At 39.6% G+C, this 26,059-nt stretch overlaps 1 protein-coding gene across 4 annotated transcripts in view; it reads left to right on the top strand.

Annotated features, from left to right (window-relative positions):
• Positions 1-26,059, top strand: part of RALGAPA2 (Ral GTPase activating protein catalytic subunit alpha 2) — a 321,127-nt gene that overhangs the window by 141,891 nt on the left and 153,177 nt on the right. For all 4 annotated transcript variants that reach the window (XM_004447756.3, XM_071211588.1, XM_071211586.1 and 1 more), the window contains one exon: positions 22,802-22,930. In XM_004447756.3, coding sequence (XP_004447813.1) covers positions 22,802-22,930 — 129 coding nt within the window. The remainder of the gene's footprint in view (positions 1-22,801; positions 22,931-26,059) is intronic.

Here is a 26,059-nt window from a genome sequence, read left to right as displayed (position 1 = left end):
TCTTTGATCTTAATAATTATTGGTATATATTTTGGAAGCCCTGATGGTCTGCCAAAGAGAATTACTCTAAACAAAGTTTTTTTCCTTTGCCAGAAGAAAATTAGCAGAAGACCCACTAATGAAAAAGCTTTGCTCCTTTAAGTAAGAAATGTCTCTAGTAATGAGCTTATTAACTTTTGATCCACATGTCTAAATAGATTGTGTGGTGGTTGTTCCAGAACTTACATGTACTCCTGGAAACACATGTATTATTAATTTTAAAAAGAAAAGAAAGCATTTACTGTAGAGAATATAGTTAAATTCAATTTCTTAATGGACAAATGGTGCACCTGTGACTAGTCCAGCTCAGGATTTGCTTCTGTTTTGTGAAAGAGTTCTCAAAGAGCCATGCAGTTTTGGAGCTTGGACCTGAAAGGATTAGTTCCTGCAGAGAGATCCTTGGGATTTTCTTTACTTATTTAATAAGTTACTAAATAACAAATAATTTTTAAAATTTAACATTTATTTTATTTCACAAATAGAGAATACAAGGGAGATTTCCTACTTTGACCGCTGGGTGGCACACTTGCCTACGCCATCTTTAGCCATTTGGCTCCTGGATTACCATTTAACTTGGAAAAGGGCTGGAAGACCGACCAAGGACCCTTTAAGCATTATCATGTGGCATGGTGGTTTTACAAAATGCCCTTTCTATATCTGGGAGTATTAAAATTATGTCAGCAGTAACCAATAAACTGTTGAATTTGAAATAAGCTCTAAGATGTTAAAAATCTTTTTCCAATCATAAGGGTGCTTATAGTAATTGGAGACTTATTTGTTTTTAAAAACCTCGCTATTTGTAAAATATGTTTCACAAAGTGTACTATGTTCTGTGATACAATCATGTAAAATCATGGTTTTGTCTAATATGATAGCAAATACATGATGTAAATCAGTCAGAATTCAAAATACAGTGCATTCCAAACCGACTGTTTTTAGTATAGCTTTAAACAGTTTTAATTATCCTAATAATTTAATAGCTAAAAGAGTGGCTTTATCAAATAGCATTCCCCACAATACATATGCATTCCCCACAATACATATATGTTGTGGGTTTATTATTTATTAGTTTGGTTGAAGAAAATGGTTGAAATAGCTCCATTTTTTTCTTGACATTGAATTTTTAAAAGTTATTCCTATGACTTGTTTAGAAAATGAATTAGGATCATGAACACTTTCAAAAAAAGCTGTAAATGATGAAGAGAATTTGGGGTGATTTGTAGGACTGCCCAACCTACATGTGAAGGGGGTCTTCCAGGTGGCTTCCCTGCATTCAGCTGCTTTCTATCTGGTGGGCTCAGAGGACTCAAGGGTAGTGGTGGGGGCAGGAGGTGCTCAGTTACCCAGGCCCCACAGTGTTGGGCTCGGTGCTGAAACTGCACAGTGGTCCCCAAGATTCCTCTCTGCAACCTAGTTAGGTAAATATCATTACCCATTTCATAAATAACTATGGTTCAAAAAATATCAAGAACTTTTGCCCAATGCTACGCATGAAAAGGTCTGCTAGAATTCAAATGCAGGCCTGGCTTATTCTACCAAGTATATAACTTTTCCACAGATTTACAGCGCACCTGTCTGCCACACAGTTCTCAGTTTTACTCCTTCCTTCTGTTTATTTTACCTGGGTTCTGGCCTTGCTCCCACCTTACCTTAGAATCTTCCTTACAGAGTACTGCCCCCGCCTCCTGACCTGCAAATGTCTTCCTGTAGTTGCTTTGCCTTCCCTTCTAAAGCTGTTTCTGGTTGCTCGGTTTTTCCTAATATTTCAACAGCTTTTCCATCTCTGATTTTCTCCCAAATATTTGACATGAAAGGAGCTGTGATTTTGATTTATTTAAACCAGTTTCTACTATTTTCATCATTATTGAAAACATCTGTAAAGATGAATATGTGTGAAATGGGAAAGGACAGTTGAGGAAAGGAATTTAATTTTCATGGTTCTAAGAACGTATATCAAAGACGAAAGTTTACTTTGCTTAAGCTATTTTGTAGCACTGGTTTACAGATTTGATGTTTATGTAATTTGTCTTTTAGACATCAAAGTTAAATTCTCTTTTAAGTATAAAGCTTACACTCATGCAAAGTTATAATTTTGGCAAACTTGCATGTAGGAATTTTGGGAAATGTGGGTCTCCATCATATTCATCTATAATATATGTTACCTCTAGTATTTGGTGTATTTTGTAACCCACCAAAAAAGCATGAGGCATCTCTCAATGGAGCAGTGTGCATTGTTGTGCCCTGTGCTATCTATCAAGCTACAAAATTGAATTATAACAGAATAAAGCTATCCCATCTTGGCTTTACCATTTACTAGCCACCTTGTTTGCCCTCCTGTGCCTTGGTTTCCTTATCTATAAAATGCAGATCATTATAGGCCTACCTCAGAGGATTTTTTTAAGACTTTATGGAGGTAAAGCACATCCTGCCCCTGGTTTGGTGATAGGATGTGGCAGCCTTTGTGGTTAAGACTGAGGAGAATGAGGGCAAGGATGGCAACTCCACAGAAAGCTAGTGAATTCCCTTTTTCTGATATCTTGAAATGTAGGGTATTTCCTTCCCTATGTATTTTCTTACTTTTGACTAAATAAGGTAACAAGGCAAGGTGAAATTTCAGAACATGTGGAGAAATAAACCCTCTCCATGCTGTGGGTCAGACTCGAGTCGTAATGTACTTCTTTAACCCTGCCTGTTTGTGATTCAAACGTTGCTAGTGAGTCCATGGCTGCTGGCTCCCTTCCTACCCACTCCTCACCCAGCCCAGTGTGCCTTCTGGACGAGTCTTTGCAGCTAGGGTTGTAGCAGAGGCCCCCACAAGGCACCTGACAGCAGTGAGCACAGAGGGTCCCGGTGCTCCTGCTCCTGTATGGCTGGTGCTGAGACCTGGCGGGACCATTGTGGGAACCGCGAGCAGGCATTTCTGTACTCCACGTCTTCGTTCCTGGCTGACAAGTGTCTGTGCTCTGTTGCCCGGCACATCTGGAATCCTTTAAAGCATCCAATGCCCTGAAATAAATCACTTTCCTCGTATTCTGAGCAGAGTGGATTGTGCCGTCTGTGGGGAAGAACCTGACTTTTAAACAGTGGTGCCTTAGTGGATGGTGCTGGGCCAGTCTCTGGCAACACAGGAGCAGCGCTGCTTCATATTTCAGTTGCTGAATGAACCCGTAGCATTAATTTGATGAGAGTTTTTTTTTTTTCTTAATTAAATCTCTTGTTTTGTAGCCAAGAATATTTAACTTTTTTAGGAATATTTTCCTTTCATTTAATGTCATATTTTAATTAACCTTTTCCCACATCAATTTTAAAGAAAAAAATTTTAAACATCATATATAGGGTAATGTTCTACCATAGAAGTCAAAATAGTTCATGATTTTCTGAACGGATATTACAACCTTCTCTCATGAGGTACATGATGGAATAAAATAATAATAAATAGTCGTTTGTAAAAAGATCCCAAGGGGCCCCTCAGTGAGCATAAGACTCAGCAGTGAGCTATGAACACAAGGTGCAGGGTGATACTTGTAAATTGGTCATACCTGAATCTTTTAATAACCACAGACAGCCTGTATCATGCAGTGATATGTAATAATTGCATCACCTTTTCTCAGACAAAGAATTGTTCTTTCCTGAAAATTTAGACTTACAGTTACAACCTTATAGAAGTGCATGTAATTCTCTAAATATCTTTAAGTCTAAATGTAAATGAGTATTCAGTTTCAGAAAAAGTAAAGAATTAAAATGGCAAATTAAGGGCCTTGCTTTATTTCATAGGCAAGGAAATAATTATAATACATCTCTTTAAAGTGCTTATTTTGTATGGCAAGTGATTTCACCAAAGTTTGAATTCATACTATTCTAATTCAATGATAGCAGGATAAAGTGAATATTTATCACTTTAAAGGTCCAACTGATTTTTAAGGGATTAAATGATAACCTTAATAATAATTGTAAAACGTTAACTTTTTAAATGTTTCATTAAAAAATGTTAACTATAGTATTGTACAGTTAGTAAAAATAGGACGAATACTGCACCTTATTCCTAAGGTTTTTAAGAATTGGGAAATACATCCTAAAAGACTTCAGGATGTAAGATGTCTTCAAATAATAATCAGTGTTTGATTTCTGTAGATTTCAAGGCTCATGACAGGAGATAGAAGACATGGGAGATAGACTCCACTTTGTCACCAACTGGCTATGGGCCCGTGCCTGACCACAAGTGGGCAGTTGGATACGTTGGACTAGAAGTCCTCTAAGGCCTTCTCCCATTTATTTTTATTATTAGCATCACATTGGTCTTTCCTTAATATAGCTCAAGATTCAATCATCTTTTCATAATACCTAATTTTCCCGAATATAATAAAGACTTTTTGTCAGATTCTGAGTGCCCCAACCTTCACAAGTTTATCTACTTGGGAAGAAAAACATGTACCCATGAATGAGTCGTCTATAATTCCCATCAGCTTGTTCAAAGGCTGGTATGAGTGACATACAGGTACTGGAGATTGGAAAACCCTTCTAGCTAACTAAATTAGTTTGAAAACAGCTCATAGTGGAGGTGGGCCTTGAATAGGAATTTCAGGAGATGGATAGGATTTAGATAGTAGGATAAGAAGTGGAATGGAATTTAAAATGCCAGAGATATCAATTCTCGGGCCATGCCCAAGAAACAATGACTGGAGTGGTTTTGATTTATTGCCATCTTCGTGCATGAAAATAATATGTTGAAATGAATCAGGACAGCACTGGAAGTCTTGATTTCAGAGTAGTTTTCATCCCATGGATAATGAGGAGCTCCTAAATGTTTTTGATATGATACTCAATATGATCAAAAAGCATTTTAATAAACTTAAGCCACAGTGGTTATGTGGAATGTATTATAATCAGGAGAGAATGGTGACAACAGCACAGAAAGGGAATTGTTGTAATAGCCCAGGGGCAAGGTAATGAAGACCAAGTAAGTCCTGAGGCACAGATGGGGCACTGGGTGTGTGTACAGATTTATTTATATGTGTTTGTTTATGTAAGCATGTACATATATTTTTGTGCATATACGTATGTGTGTACGCCTGTGTGTGAGTATGAAATATTTTGTAGAAACTGAGCTGACTGGAAATTAGGCTGAGATGATAAAGCTTCCTGGCACTATTCCCATTATTGCTGAAAGCAAAAGTTGATTCAGAAAGTCCAGAAAAGGAATTGAGAAAAAGAAAGGGGGGTGGGGAAAGACGAGGGGGATGAAGTGACTATAAAGATTGACTTGTGTCTCCCTGACCCTCCTTTCACCTTGGACGTCATATCATAGAGGCAGGCAAAGCAAGGGTATCATTTGGTGAGCCAAGGGGTGTTCCCAAAGAATTGTTGCCTGCTAGGAATTAGAAATGAGTGGGAAAGATTTCTGGGGACATTTTCTCTATATTTAAGAGAACATATTTTCTAGCCATGTTGGAATTTAGCAGTTGGTACACAAACTATCAGTTTATTCACATTATTAAAATAGAACTTTGAAAGATCTGTTATTTTGTTTTTGTTAGCCAATTTTGTTACTGATTGACTAGATACTTGATTTGATACTTCAAACAATCTTTTATTATAAAAGTATAAGTTTATTAATTTGAATTTACTTTACCCAAATTAATGGAATTTTATTGAATAGAAGGATTTACTGAAGCAATAAACAAGTTTCATTTCTGACTTAGGTTTGATGGAAGAATAATATTTACAAGGATAGGTGGTAAATGTCGACCCTCTCCTGACCTCTATTGTTAATGATAATGCTTATATGCTTATTTTGCAAATTCCGAGTGGTAAAATATAAACACTATTATGTAGTTAATGTTATATCATCAACTAACATCCATTGGTTTCCGAGTGTTTCCCATAATGTTTTTCATGGGAACTTACAAGCCATGCATTAGTCAAGTTTGTCACAGACAATTTTATTAGAACTTTGTTCAGGTATTGGTGGCTTTGGAGACTAAAGTTAGGTAACTGCACCGAAAACAAAACATTAGAGGGTTGTTGTTGTTTTTTTTTTTCTTTTACTTACAGCTCTAAAACCAGTAATTATTTTCATTAAGCTATAGAGCTGAGCCAAGTAGAAATATGTAGAAGGTAACAGATGGCGGAGGTTTCGGTTATAAGGTGTAAAATGGGTGCGGTGAACTTGTTTCACAGTTTTAAAAGTGTAAAATGATAGCATGGGAAACTGATCCAGGGAGGGAAGAGTCTACCTGAGAGGTTAGAAATGAGAATTTTGTTTGATTACCTTTTTGTAGTTAAAGATGTAAAGATTTTCCTTCAAGTGAACGCTTTCAGTGAAGACACTGAAATATATATATTTAGTGAGAAATCTCCATGTTTTTAATAAGCTTGTGCTATATGAAATAAATCAAAGCATACAATGTGCTATATAGTACAGACTCAATACTGGTAGAGAAATGAAAGGTTTTGTTGTCATTGAGCTGTTACTGTTTGGTAGAGAATCTATTTTCAGTAGAGAAAATGCCTTGAGGGCTCCCTGGAAGGAGCCTCTACTGTGGCTTCTCCTAAGGCCCAAGTCCCAGAATCTTCCTTAGCAGGCTCACTGGAGAGCATCTTTTCTTTTCCCAGACAGAATAGGTGTTTTATAAATAGGTGTTGATTGATAGAAAATTGAAGGTAAAAAGATACGACCTCCTTTTGAGCCACACTGTTCCAAATCCATGTGGTATCAAAGAGAAAAAGGGGGGCCCTCACTGCTGAACAGAGCCGACCTGGTTGAGATTTGGGGCCCAAGTTTCAATTTCAAAGCAGGCATTAACTTTCTACCATGGTAAGCTAGCAACTTTCATTACCCTAGAATAGTGATTCTTGGGGTAGTATGGATTTTGTCCCCCAGGGGATGTTGGACATTGTCTGGATGCAATTTGATTGTCACAACTGAGGGTGCTACTGGCATCTAGTGGGTAGAGGCCAGAGGGACTGCTAAACAGCCTGCAGGGCACAGGACAGCTCCCACACAGAGAATTTAAAGCCAAAATGTCAGTAGCACTGAGGTTGGGAGACCTTGCCCTGGAAGAGTGACTGAGCAGATGGCAGCAGACCAGGAGAAGAGCTAGGTGACATAAACTAATGGCAAAACTCAGGAACCAAAACAGCTTGGAAGACTAGCTCACTTAACCAAGCAAATCAAAGCATGCAAAATATTAACCAGGGAGACTTAAGTAAGAGAGGCAAATGTTTTAGGTTGAACTCCATAAAAATTGCCAATCCGTGACTGTTTTTCTTTTAAGAGGGGAGGGGAGGTACAATTGCATATGATTCAACTTAGAAATCCTGCGTTTATTTATTTTGAGGTTTATTTTATTTATTCACCCCCCCTCTTGCCGCCTGTGCTTGCTGTCTGCTCTCTGTGACCATTCGCTGCATGTTCTTCTGTGCCTGCTTGTCTTCTCTTCTCGTCTTCTCTTTAGGAAGCACTGGGAACCAACCCTGGGACCTCCGACGCGGGTGGGAGGCACTCAGTCGCTTAAGCCACCTCAGCATCCTGGTCTGTTACGTCTCTATCTCTCCTCTGCGTCTCCCTTTGTTGTGTCATCTTACTACACCAGCTCTCTGCAGCGTGGGCCATCGGCTTTCCACAGCACGGGCCAGCTTGCCTTCACCAGAAGGCCCCGGGAATCGTCCCCGGAGCTTCCCATACAGTAGACAGGAAGCCAATTGCTTAAGCCACATCTGCTTCCATTCTGCTTTTTTTTTTTTTTTTAATCAATTTAAGAAATAAAACATGGGATGATCTGATTAATTCAGAGCTAACATGAAAAACATCTGAGCGGTATTCTCTCCATAAGCTCAGGTCTGAACAAGTGGCATGGCGTGTGCCATCAGCCTGGGCACTTTGCAAGTGAACGGAGGTGGGCAGAAAATGCAAGTGCTTCTGCTCCCCCTTGCACTCTGCAAAAAGCTGAGAGCGACAAAAGTAAGGAGTTGACATGGAGGCACAGATCATTCTTCTTCAAATGACTGAAGCAGTGCCTGTGAGGAGAGAGAGATAAGATTGTTTTACCTCAGAAGTGGGGACCTAGGACCTGTTACAGGAGACACTTTCTCTTGGTGAGGACTGACCCATTTCACATTTAAATATGGCACGTGATTGGTTTTGAGTTTGTAAGCCCCAAACCTCAAACATGTCCAGTCTCCGGATATCTGGCTGTTTCTGGGTCAGCCCAAGCTTGAAAGACCTGGGCTAGACCCCTGACCTGACACCTAAGTTGCCGCCTCTTCTAGTTGGTGACTGCTGAGGCCTTTCTGGCTTTAGCTTTCGGCCCCATGAAGTAGGTCCGAAAACCTTGGAGAGTGAGAATAGTTTGGCCCTCAGCAGGCCCTCTTCTGTTTATTGTTACTGGTACATCACCTGCTGGCCTGTGAGATCATCTTGTCCCATTGAGAACTCTGTGGAGATTTTTTTTTTAAATTAGCTAATGAACCATGTATTATTCTTTTTTTTTTAAAGATTTATTTTTTAATTTATTTCTCTCCCTCTCCCCTCCCCCCCCGTTGTCTGTTCTCTGTGTCCATTCGCTTTGGGTTCTTCAGTGTCCCCTTGCATTCTTGTCAGCGGCACCAGGAATCTGTGTCTCTTTTTGTTGCATCATCTTGCTGCATCAGCTCTCTGTGTGTGTGGCACCACTCTTGGGCAGGCTGCACTTTTCTTCATGCAGGGCGGCTCTCCTTATGGGGTGTATTCCTTGTGCGTGGGGCTCCCCTACATGGGGGACACCCCTGTATGGCACGGCACTCCTTGTGCGCATCTGCACTGCATGTGGGCCAGCTTCAACACACAGGTCAGGAGGCCCTGGGTTTGAACCTTGAACTTCCCATGCGGTAGGCGAATGCTCTATCCATTGAGCCAAATCCACTTCCCAGCTCTATGGAGATTCTAAGAAAGCTTACCTTTTCTCTAAGCAGAGAAGCACTGAGAGAGAGGAGGCATTGCTCTTTGCTGAATTTGTATTTGGGGGCAAGTGGGGGAGCATTAACTCACATTTAGAGTACAATAATGTTTGAACCTAAGATTCTAAATCATAACTGATTTATCTACTAAAGATAGGTTTGTATACAAGGAAATAACATAAAAAAATTTTCAGTTGTGAGTTTTGTCTCTGTGAGGGAGTGCTCTCCTTGTGGGCAATAATCTCTTTTTGTCTGTTCTTTTCCTACATAACAAGAAGTGGTAATGGAGTAATTGTGGATTGTTCAGCTATTAATGTTATTTACTGGAACACATTTTAGAGAGAACTTTGTTTTCTAGAGAAACAATAAAAACAGCGTTTCTTTTGTTCTCCCTTGGAAAAATATTCTTTGGTAGGTATTTATGGGCTAAGAGAAATTTTCTCGAAAGATAGACTTTTAGTAATAAGACATTAAAATATCTGCCATTTTTCCTCGACTGAACATTAGCAGCAGTCTTTTTGTCAAGACCCCAGTGTCCTGTGTCACCTGTTTATTTCCCTCCAGAGCCTCAGAGTGCTTCCCTCGCAAGAGTGCTATGTTCTTGGCCTGGGTAGCTGTCCCCTTCCACTAAGAGGTCATTGCTGGCCGCTCTCAGGGTGTCCAGGGTACCCCCAGCCCAGTTAGCACTTGAGAAATTCATCAGCTAATTGTTAAATGCTTTTTTTTTGGTATGAAATGATCAGAATTGGCTTCTATTTCAGTCACTTTTTAAATCAGAAGCTTTTAAATAACATCTTTTTCAAGTCTTTTTAAATGAAAATTAATATTATTTTAAGATCATAATGATAATGCTACTATAATTTCATAAAAGCAATAATGTATTGTCCTTTGCCCTTTCTGGGAACACTATGGGGTGCATTCCCATTTTACAGATAATGAAATTGCACCTCAGCAAGCCTGAACTCAGACAGCAAGACTTTTGCCCTGGTCTTCCCTCTAAATCCCTCTTCTTTCTATTTCGTCTTTGCTGTCGACTTTGTTTAAAGAAAGAAAGAAGCTATTTTTTAAGCCCCTATATGAATTAAACTGTGTATAAATTTTTATTTTTTTTTAAATTTTAAACAGGTAATTCCTGGAATTTGAAGGTGTGAGCCAGTTTATCAACACTGACTCTTTAGAGGTTGATTATTTTAGATGATGTGGTTCTTTACCTCTGCTCTCCTTACTGCTGTATTGGGATTCAGGCCGGTAGGCCTCCGTCATAAGACAGGCAGGGCAGGTGGGCTCAGCTCTGTCAGTGTCAGTGTTTTGCTAGTGGTTCTTGCCTCAAGTTTGTCTGTGTTGGTGGTTGATAGTGCTGGATTCCTTTGGGAATTTTCTTTCACATATCAACCATTCTTGGGCTCTCTTTGCCCTAACACAAAATTAAAAAAAAAAACAAAAAAACGAGAGGTTGTAGTTCTGTTGCCCAAGCAGAAACTAAACATATTACTATTGGTACTCCTCTGTGTAACTCATCCAGGTCTCCACCCCCTATCAGTGGGATGGTCTGTGCCCTCCACAATTGAATGACCATAGGGTTGTCTCTTTTTGTAAAAGAACAGAAAAATGTTCAAACCCTCGATTTTGCTGCTGTGTGTCATAATTTTTACCATATAAGTAACATGCATTTTGTGTTATCCTAGAATGAAACAAATGACTAATAATCACATCCCAAAGCTTATTTCTTTTCTGATGTGAGAGCACACCAAAAGACATATGACGCTCCAGCATAAATATGTTTTCCTCTTTAATCTGTTGTTGGGCATAGTCTGGGAGACAACCCAACAGAGCCATATACCAACAGCAGACTCACTTTTATCCAAACCTGAGGGCCAAATCTCACAAGATCAGAAGTGAAAAGGAAGTATTTTGAAATGCATATGGACTAGTCTTTGACAGCATGTGAAGTTCTAAGTCTCTTAGCAGAGTTTGATGACCACAGAAACCAGGACAGGTATGTGCTGTAATGTCCATTTTGAGGAAAAAATAGAAATCTTTATTTCTTATTGGAGTCCTGGAAAAATCCTTTTTTTTTTTTTCCCACAGAAGCCTTCTACTACATCCACCACCCCTCCCCCACACACACACAGTTTCTCTGCAGTAGTTTCCTAAGAAGAATATTTTGATGGGACATTGTTTTTATTTCAAATATATCATTTTATGAGCCAGTTCCCCCATGTGATACTATATCCATCAGAGTAGGAATTACATGTATATATATATATATATTTTAAGGTTTGTTTATTTATTTACTTATTTATTTTTCTCCCCTTTCCCCCCTTGCCCTGTTGTCTGCTCTCTGTGTCCATTCGCTGTGTGTTCTTCTGTGACCGCTTCTATTCTTATCAGCAGCACCAGCAGTCTGTGTTTCTTTTTGTTACGTCATCTTGTGTCAGCGCTCCGCGTGTGCAGAGCAATTCTTGGGCAGGCTGCACTTTCTTTCACACTGGGCAGCTTTTCTTATAGGGCGCACTCCTTGCATGTGGGGCTCCCCTATGCAGGGAACACCCCTGTGTGGCGTAGCACTCCTTGCACGCGTCAGCACTGTGCATGGGCCAGCGCCACACGGGTCAAGGAGGCCTGGGGTTTGAACCGCGGACCTCCCATGTGGTAGGCAGACGCCCTATCCATTGGGCCAAGTCCACTTCCCACGTTTGTATTTTAGAAGCACATTTTTAAGCTGCAGCAGTTGCTTATTGACTTTGCTTGAAAGTGTAGCTTTAAAAAAGTACCATTTTTGGGGGTGCGGATATGGTTCAGGCAGTTGAATGCATGCTTCCCACATTGAGGTCCCCAGTTCAGTTCCCAGTGCCTCATAAAAACAAAAACAAACAGCAAGCAAACAATTGAAAAACCCAACTCAAGTGAACCAGTGTGGCTCAGTGATTGAACTCTGGCTTACCACAGTCAAGGTCCAGGGTTTGATTCCCAGCCCCAGTACCTCCAAAAAAAAAAAGTATCATTTGCATTTTTAAATGATTTATTTGATAATGTGGATGAATTTAAAGAGCTAGTTCACTTTTCAGAGCTAAGTAATGTCCTCAAAATGATGCTGTATCCTATATAGGAGGCATGTTTTTCACAAATGTTGTGTAGTGTATCATTGAACCTGGTTAACATTTTCTCCTCCATTTTCCCTTCCTGTATTGAAGAGGAGCAGGACTGGGTTTGAATCTAAACACTTCTGCTGCTCACTGTGGTTTTCAGGCACGAGTGATCTCCTCCATGCTTATAAAATGAAGAAGTGAATAATGATCTCTTTCTTTTCTAAGCTTTCTAGAGTCCAAAGGCACAAAGTAAATACCCTGGTTACCCAGATTGAGTAGAGATGTGTTTTCCTTACTGAATGTCCCTACTTCATTTCTGGGTAACACAAATGTGCAGTTGGGTCCTAATCCAGATGCTGGGGTTTAGAGTAAGGGGATTCCTCTGCTTGGCATCACTGGTCAAGTGAATTAAACTTCACTGCACCCTTGCAGCCATGGCATTAGGCCTGTTGTTTCATCCAAGAATTGCTTCTTTAGTAATCTAAGACAAATATGTATCTAGAAGATGCCAGGATGGGTCAGGATAAACCTATGTTATGTATGTGCATATTTAACACAATTTGGTAATTCCTATCTTTATGATATGAATGGCATGATTATGTGCCATTACTGCATTTCTAACCATCCTCTTACCTTTGATGGCAGAGACTCTTTACTTCTGTTCCAAAACACTGAAAATGCTATGGAAGAGTAGGATGGAGGAGATTTGTGGAAAGACTTGACTCAGTTTAGCCTCTTCTGAATGAGCAGCTTGTTACCTCAGAAAATGCTGATTTTAGTATCCCCCACCCCCAGCCCTCTTCTGCAGCCCCTTGTGACTTCCTCTGTGATGTAGAAATAAACGCCTTTTGGTGTTGACCTTGTCCCGCAGTGCCAGCCATCAGGGTTGGCCTTCTTTTGGAATGCTGCATTGACATCCAGCCCTCCCAGAGCACTTCATGTGTACGTGAGTCAGAGGCAGTCTTTCAGCAGTGATTCCCCACTGTCGTTGCTTGCTGGCGACAACTCTGTTGAAGCCCTCATTTGCAGAAGTCTCACTGTGAGGATTTAATCACTGCTCTAGAGCATCTGCATCAACCTCATTAAGCCAGCCTGTTGTACAAACTGTAATGTTGTGGATTGGAGGCTTCTCAGGGTCATGGCTAAGACAGTTACTGTTCAGTCAGGCCGCCACATCTTCAAGGCACTATTGGTGCAGCTGGTAAATCACTTCCCTCTGTGACCCTCCAGCAGTTTTCCTCATCTTATGGAATTGTAAATGTGCCAGCATTTCCTAATGGGTTTGCCATCTCCCTGTCATCTCCCCAACAAGCTGTGAAATTCCCATTCTAGGTCACTACAGCCCCTCATGATCCGTGGTCTGCAAGCTCAGTATTATGTGGGCCAGAGAAAAAGAAGCTTTAAGTTTTCTTCATGTTGCAGAGGACCTGAGGCTGAGGGAAAATCCCTATTCATGTCCCTGAGGGTAAGTCCTCTCTTGGAGCCTCTGATTGGAGCCTCTGATCTCGCAGATTCCTGAACTTCCTTGCTAAGAGCACTAACCTGCTACTCTCCAAAAATATTTTGGAAAGAGGTTGCTCTGGATTTGATTCCCACATTACCAGCCCTGGCTTTCTTTCCACCAAAGAAACAACAGAAATTACCATTGTAAGTTCTTCCTAAAATTAGTAAGAAGACAAGGATGTCTGCTCTGGCCACTTCTGTTCAACATTGTACTGGAGAGTGTGACCAGGGCACTTAGGTAAGAATGAAATAAAAGCCCTCCATACTGGAAAGGAAGGAGGAAAACATCTCTATTTGCAAATGATGAGATCTGGTATATAGAAAACTGTAAAGAAATTATTAGAATTAATAAGTGAATTCAGCAAGGTTGCAGAATACAAGATTGATACAAAATAATCAATTGCATTTCTACAAACTAGCAATGGCCAACCCAAAATGAAATTAAGAAAACAAATTCTATTTATAATAGCATCAAGAAGAATCAAATACTTAGGAATAAATTTAATCAAAGAGGTATAAGACTTGTACACTGAAAACAATAAAACATTGATAAAATAAGTTACAGCAAGCCTGAATGACAAGATATCCCATGTATATAGTTTTAGAAGACTTAATACTGTTAAGATGACAATGCTTCCCAAATTTTCTATAGATGTACCACTATCCCTACCAAAATGTCAATGGCCTCTTTTGCAGAAATGGAAATGCTGATCCTAAAATTCATATGGAGGGAAGCGGACTTGGCCCAATGGATAGGCATCCGCCTACCACACAGGAGGTCCGCGGTTCAAGCACTGGGCCTCCTTGACCTGTGTGGAGCTGGCCCATGTGCAGTGCTGATGCATGCAGGGGGTGCCGTGCCATGCAGGGGTGTCCCCCGCGTAGGGGAGCCCCACGCGCAAGTTGTATGCCCCATAAGAAAAGCTGCCCAGTGCAAAAGAAAGTGCAGCCTGTCCAGGAATGGCGCCACACACACGGAGAGCTGACGCAACAGGATGACCCAACAAAAAGAAACACAGATTCCCGGTGCCTCTGATAAGTATAGAAGTGGTCACAGAAGAACACGCAGCGAATGGACACAGAGAGCAGACAACTGGTGGGGGGAAGAGGAGAGAGATAAAAATAAATAAATCTTAAAAAAAAAATTCATATGGAACTGTGAGGGATCCTGAATAGCTAAAACAATCTTGAAAAAGAACAAAATTGGGGGATTCACACTTCTCAATTTCAAAACTTACTACAAAGCTACAGTAATCAAAACAATGTAGTACTGGCACAAGGATAGACATATAAAATCAATGGAATAGACTTGAGAGTTCAGAAATAAACCCGTACATCTATGGTCAACTCAGTTTTGACTAGGGTACCATGGCAGTTTGATATTATTTATGAATTCAAAAAAAGATAATTATGTTTGTAAATTGATCTGTCCCTCTGGGTGTGGTACCCTTTGATTGTATTCGGTTCAGCTGAGATGCCTTTGATGAAATTAAGATTAGGACTTTGATTCGACCACATCATTAGGGCATGCAAGTTGAATCCCTATCCCCTTGGTGGGGATAAAACAGACTCTTACACGGAAGCAGATATACAGAGAAGAACACAGAGGAATAGATCACATTCCATAGACACAGCAGAGACCCTGGGAAGATCAATGAGCTCTTGATCGCCTACAGCTGCAGCTGAACCAGGAGAAATGAGCCCTGGGGAGAGAGATGAGCCTTATGCCATCCTACAGCTGAGATTGGAAGAAGTTGGGACCATGGAGCCTTAAGAGGAAGAGGAAGGCTAAACCCTGGCAGAGACTGGCAGCCATCTTACTCCAACATGTGGCAACAAACTTTGGTGAGGGAAATGACTTATTCTTTATGGCCTTGTGACTGTAAGCTTCTACCCCAAATGAATACCCTTTAGAAAAGCAAACAGATTTCTGGTGCCTTGCATCAACACCCCTTTCTTTGGCTGACTAATACAGGTACCGAGAAAATTCAATGGGGAAAGAAGAGTCTTTTTACCAAATAGTGCTGGGAAAAGGATTTAATGGACCACAACCTCACAGCATATACAAAAATTATCTTATAATGTATCAAAGAACTAAATGTCAGAACTAAACCATAAAACTCTTAGAAGAAAAGATAGGAGTAAATCTTTGTGACATTAGATTTGGCAAAGGATTTTTAGATATGACATCAAAAGCACAAGAGAAAAGAAAAAAAGAGAAACATTGGACTTCATCAGAATTAAAAACTTACGTACATTAAAGGCCATAGTCAAGAAAGTGAAACAGTAACCCGCAGAATGGGAGAAAATAGTTGCAAATCATCTATAGGATAATACTCTAGTATGCAGAATATATAAAGAACTCTTACAACTCAACAACAGTAAGACAACCCAATTTAAAAATGGGCAAAGGACTTGAAAAGGTATTTCTCCATAGAAGATATACAGATGACTAATATGTATATGAAAAGATGCTCAACATCATTAACATGAAGGAAGTGCAAATCAAAACTGCTATGAAATACCAGTTCATTCCCACTAGGATGGCTATCAAAAAAGGAAATTAGAAAATAACAATTGTGGGTCAGGATGTGCAGAAGTTTGAACCATCACACATTTCTGGTGGGAATGTAAAATGGTGCAGCCAGTGTGGAAAACAATTTTTTGATGGTTTCCCAACAAGTTAAACATAGAATTATCGTATGACCCAGCCATTCTACTCCTAGGTATATACCCCCAAAAATTGAAAACTGGTTTTAAACAAAACCTTATACTCGAATGTTCATACAGAACTATTCACCATCACCAAAAGGAGAAAACAACCCAATGTCTATAGGCAAATGAATGATAAAATATCCATACAATGGAATGTTATTCAGTCATGAAAAGGAATGAGATACTGATACGTGATGTGATATGGATGAAACTTGAAAACTTTATGCTAACTAAAAGATGCCGGATACACAAAGCCATGTATTGTATGATTCCAATTTTATGAAATGTCCAGATTAGGTAGATCCAGAGAGACAAAAAGTAGATTAGTGTTTGCCAGGGACTGGGGTGAGTGAGAGTGGGAAGGGTGTGTGACTGCTAATAGATACCCAGTTTCATTTTGGGGTGATGAAAATGTTCTAAAATTAGATAGTGGTGATTGCACAATTCTGTGACTATATTAAAAACTACTGAATTGTAGGTAAATTTTATATGTAAATTATATCTCAATGAAGCTGTTACCAAAACAAAACAAAGCAAACCAGAAGCAGCAGTTAGGACAGCCTGGTGACTTAATGCCAGTATAAAATAAAAGTGAGATACATTGTTTCTTCAGAAAAAACAAAACAAAAACATTCAAAACCTCCCATTTTTCCTGAAGCAAGACAGTGATTCAGTCTTCATGAGTTTAAAGGCTAGCAGTATTTTCCTTAACAGAAAACAGATTTGTTACTAAAGTGTTTACAAGCAATTATAAAAAAAAAAAAATCAGAATTCTCCTTTAGGGCTATCCCTGCCATCTGCCTGCTTGTTCTATCCCTCCAGAAATCCTGAACCTAAGCAAATGGTCAGAGCAACTCCCATGGCCATCAGAACCTCATCTGCAGTTCTCACTCCCTTTTTTTCACACTACCTTGATCAAAGAAACCCAGTGTCTTTCTCCTAGCAGTTCTTGTGGTGAGAAGTAGCAGGCAATTTTGATACCCCAGCCTCAGTACCCAACTACTTCTCTTGTCCTGTCATATTTCTCCTGACCTTGGAAATACCATTACTCCCAGAAGTCACATTTTGTCGAGCACTTGTAAAAATCTCTGCTTCTTCCCAAAGACTGTACCACACTTGACCATTTTACTGATGATATATAGCACATACCACATGTTCCTTGCCCCAAATCTTGAAAGTGATTTTCAGCTTTACCTTGCTATATTTTTATTCCTGGGAACTTTTCTGAAAGCATACTACTTTTGGTCATGATTCACTGTGCTTTTTGTTTTTTTTTAAGGCCATATGATAAAAGACTTTATTACACACACACACACACACACACACACACAATACGTAGAGCATGAAGAGTCAAGTAACAGCTTGTACAGCATAAAGGATGTTTTTGTGCACAGAGCTGAAGGAGAAAAAAATCCATGAGCAGAAGCGAGAGGACCAGGCCTTGCAATGCTAAGGACTCCTCAGGTCTGTTCTTCTCGTAACTAAAGCCTTCTTGTCACTCAGCGTTTCCGAGCTTTGCCAGTTGGACAATAAGTGATACTTACAAATATGTCCCTGAGGTACTCACTGCAGGATTGTGCCTGCCATCTTAATTGTTAAAGAAGGTTTAAATTATATCCAGCTTTTGTGTTTAAAGTACTCCTTTGAATTAAATTTTTTTAAATAATTACTGATCCAAGTGTGGAATGATTAGTACCTTTTTATTAACCAGGTTACTGGGTTAACCAGACCTCAGTGTTCCCAAATTGAGAAACTTTCTCAAGAAATTCTCAGAAAAATCTGAAAATTTTTCTAAAGAAAAGATAAGCATCTCCTCTGAAAAAGAGCAACAAAGTCACCTAAGTGTGTAGTGTCTTAATTTTCTTTAAGTGAAAATTTAAAGGATGAGTTGAAGGATTTTATTTCTATGCAGATTTTATTTCTTAGCAATGCTCTTGGCCTCATGGAGGGCCTGAGTGGCTTTAGGTGGAATAACCAGGCCTGTCTGTTCACGAGGAGCAGGCACAAGTCCACCAAGCAGGTCAGGGAGACAGATGGCTAGCTATTGTGTTACAGCCATCATCTGCTGGGCTGTAAGCAAATATTAAGTGAATAATATATATGTAATTGGTGTTAAAGTACAGTTGCAACATTTCTAATATCATTTGAAGAATGGCAACTTTTTGAACATTTGTATTTCATAGAATGCTATGTTGAAATGTTTCTGTTTACAGGGTTAATCCATTTTAAACTGCTTTAACATGAACATTTTCCCCCATTTTTGACACCACTGTGCAATATTTTGAATTGAAATAGCCCATAATGGCCCTTTTTTTTATTTTCAGTTACAACACGAGCACTAAATTATAGCTGTGCAATTATGTAAACAATGGAAATGCTTCCAGAATGAATCCTTCCTTTTAAATTTTCATTTTGTGTAATTGTTGGAAGGTTTGGAGCCATAATAAACAAAATTATTTTACACATTTATCGTTCTAAAGGTCAATTATGAGAAAACTAAAGAAACACCACTATGCAAAATGAATAAACCAATTTCTCTCACCATCACCATATGTTTTTCTTATCACTTATGGTTTTTCCAGTTACTGTGTACATAGCATTCAATTAAAGCGATTCATTTACCAGGTTGAATGTGGTTTGTGTTTCTAGAACTGTGCTTTGGAGGAGAGGAAACAACATGCCTCTATTTGAATTACCTGATTTTTTTTTTTACAAGATCAGTGATAAGAGACAGATGTTCTCACCAGTTACTTTCCCATAAACCTCAATCTTTTGATAAGCTGCAAATTCACAATTATCATCTTACAATTTACACACTCAATGTGTAGAATGCACATTGGCTTTTAACCAAAAACAAGAAAAAAATACTAGTTTATGGCCTGTTCACTCTATTACAGCATTTTGCAGCATGAATTTTATTTCCTTTCAGCAAAAGCAGGTAAAAAAGATTTCTCTTTTGCTTCATATTGGTCAACTTTCAAGAGTAATCGTAATTTTATTTTAGACTTTTTTTTTTTTAAACATCAGTTATGCTTTAGTCAGTTTAGAGGATGGAAAAGAAACTAATTTTTGGTACCAGCCTTATTTGCTTAGTGTAAATGTCTAAGAACAACTTAGAAGAATGGAACCTAGAAAATCTAAAAAGATCATTTTCCTGGTTTTGTTTCCTCGTTTGCCTCCTAATTTATTTGTTCTATGACTAACTGCTATAATGTCTTCCTAAGGAAGAATTAACTTCTGGAACTTTTTAAAAATTTCTGGGATAATATGTAATCCAAGAGGTTTGTTTATGTCACCTTTGAAAAGTTTTAAAATACTCTTTCTGTATATTAGCAAAATAACAGTTCACAGAATTCTAAAAAATAAACCTACAAAGTAAAACATTTTTTCAAAGAGTCCTTCCCTTTTTGGAAAAAAAAAATCACTCTTTTTATTTTTGTATGGCCCTTTTCCACTTACAGAGGCATATTTTCACATCTACTGACCCATTAGCTACAACCCTCCAAGATCCATTATCCTCCCATTTAAGGAGAAATGTGAAGCTCAGCATTGTGACCTGCCTGCATTTGTGAGTCCAGGCCTCGTGTCCCAGTTCTGGGGTTCTTTTCCCCATACCAAAGGGAGATTGTGGAGGTATTTCTCAATGATAATCATGACCCATGCAGTGCTGAACAGCATCGAATTGCAAGGAGAGGCCGGCTGGACTGGGACAGAAGCTCCTCTCAAACTGACATACAATTCCCTTTTTTTTTTTTTCACACTTTTTAAATTAAAGTTAATAGATCACAAAGAACATTTACATTAAAAACATAAAAAACATAAGAGGTTCCCATATACCCCACTCCCCACCCCCCACGCCATCATTTTTGTAAATTGTATTTTTTTGAAGATATATACATCACAAAAAAAATGTTACATTAAAAAATATAAGAGGTTATTGTATCCGTAGAGCCCTAGAGGCTGGGAAGAGTTTCAGAGTCTCTGCATTTCCAACCCTATCCCTACCACCCACCCCCGAAAGAGTCTAGTTACAGCGATGGTCTTAATATATTGAGTGGAAGGCAAAAGAAGGATTCTGTTAGGATTTAAGAGAAAAGACCTTAGCACAGTGCAGGCGTCGCTCTGTTGGGAATATGCAGCTGCTCTCTTTTGAGCCCCACCTGGTTATTCCTAGTTTTAAAATGTTACCGCAAAGATATAATCTTTGGGTTGTTCCATTTCAGTGTGGATAAGCAAAATTAGCAGGCATATGGCTGCAATTTGCCAGTAGCTGTATGAGTCCTTCTAACCCTCACGTTAACCCTACCCAGGACCGGCTTTCCCTTGTGACTGCAGGCACAGGCCCCCTGCTCCTGGGGGCTCTGCCTTCACGTGGGTGGCAGGGTAGGGTAGGCTAGCCATCTGTTATTTGGCCCTCTTTCCAATCTTCTTGCCTATAGAAACAGGTTTCGTTGAGTGACTGGCCGAGGTCCAGGGGGTGGAGGACCATGGTTTTTATCCTGGCCACATGCATATCTGCTGTTTGTAGCATCAGTGGCAACTGAGTAATTTTTCCTGAATGTCTCATTTTACAGTTCGTTGTCTTTCCATATATGACTCGTTGTCTTTTCATATATGACTCCTGTAAAGAAAATGGATACTGTTTACAAACTCTGGCTTCAGTGTGGTAAAAGATTTAGTTCATAATTCCCACAAACTCACCCTAGTGTTTTTAATCAAAACACTAAATTCCAGTGGTGAAAATGGCTTATTTGATTAAGTATGCACTAAAGATTTTTAAAACCCGCAGGATTCAGGGTTTAGTTCCTTATCCTAACAGATGGAATTAGCACAAGCATAACAAAGTTAACATCCTGGCTGTTTGCATTATTAATCTTGCAGAACACGGCATTCTGCTACCTTGCTAGCCAGGTTTGCACGAATCCTTTCATTGCAGCATATGTCAACAGAAATGTGCTTCCATCTGCTGCCGGAGAGCCTGATGCCTGATATTCCGAGACAAGGCCGAGCACAATGCGCACCTCTGTGAGTAATTACAGGTGTGCAGTGAGGAGCCCAGGGCATTAATCAGAGGCTTAATTATGAAAAAGGTGGATCTTTTGTTCTACTCGTGGAGCCCTAGTTTACCACACACCTTTAAAACCGCAGGATCCATCTGCTTGGCCCCTTAGATGTTTGCCTTGGCTGATATGGACCTTAAAGGGTATCAAAGGACGTGATTAAAGCAGGCTTAAACATTAACTCGGAGGGAGCATGGTGGTGTTTTCCCTTTCCTTCCTTCTTTTTTTATAAGTATTTTGTTTTATTTGGGGGGGGCCATAAGAAAAACTGCCAAAAGACTAAAACTTTAATATTTGCTGAAATATTTACCATATATGCGCTCTAATGGATCACACGTAGTACAGTCATTTTAAGGTATAAACAATGTAATTTCTAGAAAGTAAATGAGTCTAGAATGAAAAGGAAAAAATATTTACTTAGAAAAAATGTTCTGTTGTTAAATGAGGTCATTTTTTATTACAGAGGTTAATATGTTAGAATGTAGCGTGTTAGTACTACTTTGCTCTAATTTGATTGAATTAAATCAGGATTTTTAAAAAATAGCCATACTAAAATCTAAGAAACCAGATCTTTCTATTTTGCACCATACCTGTATACTGAGACTAACTATAGATTGTTGAACTGCAAGTCACATAATGATAGTTCTTCGGTATATTTGATTAATGTGCATGGCCAAAAACTGCAAATAGAAGTGTGTGATTTTCTAACTAATCCCCCGAACACACACATACTTGCACAGATGGCTTTGAAAACATGGCCTGACCATAGATGTCACAAAAGCGTCCAGTAGTGGACCCCTGCTGCCCCAGCAGGAAGGGGTGACTGAGCCAGACCCCCACGAGTGGGAAGGCATTGAAGACAGAGGCAGCCCAGAATTTGGGCAGACTCAACGGCTGCACTGAGCAGAAGACTCTGACTGCATTCTGTGGTCACAGTGGTCCTCAGAATCACCCCTTCACCAGCAGTACCTGAGACTGTTATTGGCAACTGCTGACCATAACACTCCAGTGAGTCCCATTCTTTAGTACATAAAATTACCTAAACCATGAAAACTTCCATCTCTTGGAAGTGGAAAGATTTTAAAAATGTAAAGAATTGAAAGCTAGAACATATTCTTTGTTTTAGTGATAGGTATTCAAAGGTTGTATTTATAGATCTACCTCTTTGCCCTTATAGTTTGTTGAAGGAGCCCACCTTCATAGGCAGACAGAAATAGCTCGTCCCAAGGCTACAATTTGATTTTGGCAAGTCATCTGACAGTTTTGGTGTCTCTTTTCTCTTATCTATAAAATGGGTACAATATCCTTTGGGCTAATTCATCTCCCAGTACCCCTTGCATTGTAAAATGTCTCGGATCTCTGTTCTTTATATTATACAGTGGGAATATGAGCAGATGAACTGACTTCTTTGGAATTTTTTTCTTGAAAATTATAGCTGTGGTTTCTTTTCTCCTCTTTTAGGATATCTTAAATACCATCATCAGGCACTGCCCACCCCGCTTTTTCTCCCTGGGTTTGCCTGGTTTCTCTATGCTGCTGGGGGACTTCATCACGGCCACAGCAAGGGTCCTCAGTGCAGACACGTTGGCGGTGAGTATGACAATGCTCAGCAGCCAGGCTCCCCAGAGGCTTCGTGGTTGCTCTTCAGGTTCAGATTTCTCCACTCCTAACAGGTGTTGACTCATTAGTGCAATGTGAAACTCGGCACTCAGGGTAGATACCCTGGCAGCTGATGTGTGAAATCGTAGGATAAGATGACACACTGGTATTGGAAAAGCGTTTCATCAAAAGGCCAAAGTGTGAGAAATCATATCCTCACTAATATTTCAGCACATTTGCACAGTCAGAAGCAGTACTTGTCTCTAAGAGACTTATTAGCATTTTCCAGGAAATGGTGGGAGAGACAAAAAGGACTATTGTAAAGAGCAGATTTTAGGTGTACGTTAGCAGTAAGGTTGGTTATTTTGAATTGCATGGAAAATATTTTGTTAAAATGTTAGAACACTAACATTTTAACCACAAAATGAATATATGTTTTCTTATTTATGTGTCATCATTAAAACTTTAGCAGAATTCTTGTACTAAAAATTGAGAATCAAATGGATGAAATGAGCGTGAAGGGCTACAGAAAGAATTTATTTGCAATCTGCACTTTTCTCCTCCATTCCTAAGGCATTGTCTTAGTGCAGGGGTTCTTAACAGTTTTTTCCCACAGACCCCTTTGCCAGTCAGATGAAAACCACTGACCTGCTACTGAGTACACACTATACTGTGTATTATTTAATAAATATATCACACCCGCACCAACACATCCCCACAAGAATGTTTTTTTGAATTTCAATTCAAATTCACGGATCCCTTATTAAGAACCCCTGTCTTTAGTGCCTTCTGAGAGAACATTCTCATACATTTCCACTTAAAGGGCCTTTCCCATTTGTGCTCTGTACAACTGTCAACTATTCAGAGTCATTTTCACCCTTCAAATGGTGTAAATAAAATTAGCTTTACTCTTTGCCAGGGACTTGTACTGAATTTTAATATGATATCCAATAACCTAAATTTTGTTTGACACATGTTTACCTTTTCACTCATTTCTTCTCTGCAGGGTAAATTCAAACACCTAGCCCTAGGTTTTAAATTAAATTGTTTTTTAATACTGTATTTAGTTATTACTTTGTACTGGCATTTTCATGCACTGAATTTTTTTTAATAAGATAAATTAGATAGCAAAGGGAAGGGAAAAAAGATGGGAGCACTGGGGAAGAATCAGAGAAGAAAGGGAAAAGGAAAAAAGATGGAAAATAACTTAATTGTTTAAATATTTTTATAAAGAACATGCCAGATTTTCAGACTTCATTAATTCTGAAAAAGATTTTAGAAAATCAATTCTCAGAAAACTTTCTTATTTATTTATCTTTTTTTTTTATTTAATTTTTGAAGTACCAGGTCCTGGGATTAAACCCAGAATCTCCCATATGGGAAGCAGGCTCTCAATCACTTGAGGTACATGCGTTCCCCTAATTTATTTTTAACCATTCAAATCAACATTGAAAAAATTTCAGGATACAGGGAGGAAAATCATACTTCTTCACTGAAATTTCTCTTACTGGCTAGGAGAGTTTCCTATAAAAACGCTGGAGGCCTTTCTAGAGATAATATATGATAACCATCCAGTGTGAAAATTTTTCTTTTGGCTAGATGAGCTGTAACCTTCCAAAACCTTTTAAAATGAAAGAGAGGATGAAACTGTGAATGAGAATTTGCAGGTGTAAACATTATATAAAGGAATAGTAACTCTTTGAATTACTCTCCTCATTGAAACTTGAGTTTTTAAATTGGAAATGGTGAGAGGTGTTTGCATGGGACACATGTACTCAGGCAGAACCTTCAGTTAATCATGAGTTTGAAGTGCCCCTGCCATAGGTTTGCCCCACCAAGGCAGTGAGGGAGAGAGGTACACACATGCCACCCAGAGAAGGGTGGACACATGCTCAGCAATAAGATTCAGAATAGTCAAAAACTGGAAGCAGTCAAAACGCCCATTAACAATAGAATGAATAAATTGTGGTGTGTTCATAAGATGGACTATTATATACAGTAAAAATGCAACCACGTGGATCAGTCACAAAATGTAATGCTGAGTGAATTAAGTCAGACAGAAAAGAATATACATACTATAATCCCTTTATATAAAGGTATACCGTCTCCCACCTATCCCTGTCTTCCTGTCACCCCATTTACCTCTCTGACTACAGTCAACTGTTACTGATCCCTTGTGTATCCTTCCCAGTTGCATGTATGAACCGTGGTAGGTTATTGTTTTTTTTAAGCAGTTTTATTCACACACCATACAATCCATCCAAAGTGTATAACCGGTGGCTCTCAGTGTAATCACAGGACTATCTTGTTTTGCATTGTGGAGGTCATACAACAAAAAATGTGTGTACTCACTGCCTGGCTTTGGCAAATCATATCATCTTGCTATAGTTGTTTCAAACCTTTGTATTTAAAACATGAAACAAGATGCTCAAGAACTAGTGACTCCATCCCCAATGCTGTGGCCCCATTCTGAGCTGGCGTCACTCTTGCCTAGAATGTGCTTCACTAACTGCCTGATTCTGTTCTCCCAGAGCCTTCGCTCACACCCCACTCCGGCTGGGGCTAGGAGTCTGGGACATCACTCCTGGGACAGAGTGAGATGAGAGTGTGTGCCATGTGGCCTGTGGGTCCCTGCCCCGGCAACGCTGATGCCTCTCTGGCTCCTCTAGGCATAGCTCCCCCAACCTCTGTATGCAGACCCGTGGGTCCTCTGGGTGCTGTGCAGGGGAGACTTCTTACAGTTCCAGGGGTGCTGGGTGACTCAGCCGTGTCCTTTCCCACTGCCTGAGCTGTGCCTCCTGCCTTCTCAGCTCTCCCAGCACTCCCTTCCTAGCTGGCTCCTTCACGTCTTCCTGTCAAGTTGACTCCCACTCACCCTGCTCACACACAGCAGTTCTGGTGTTTCCTGACTGCCCCAAGCACAACCAATTATTGCTTCATCTTGGTTCCCATAGCATATCTCCCCCCACGTTTTATAGTCTTTCATTTACCTATGTATTTATGACATCCAAGGTGGGTAAAAAGCGACTGGACCAGGAGTGGCCCTCAGAGCAGGCGTTCATTGTTTGCTTGTCTTTCCTCCCCCACCCTACACAGCAAGCCATCGTCCCTCTGAGGGAG

Source organism: Dasypus novemcinctus, chromosome 24, assembly GCF_030445035.2.
Source record: "Dasypus novemcinctus isolate mDasNov1 chromosome 24, mDasNov1.1.hap2, whole genome shotgun sequence".
Lineage (NCBI taxonomy): Eukaryota > Metazoa > Chordata > Mammalia > Cingulata > Dasypodidae > Dasypus > Dasypus novemcinctus.
The sequence above is the reverse complement of the archived record's forward strand: the minus strand, read 5'-3'. Positions and strand labels throughout refer to the sequence as shown.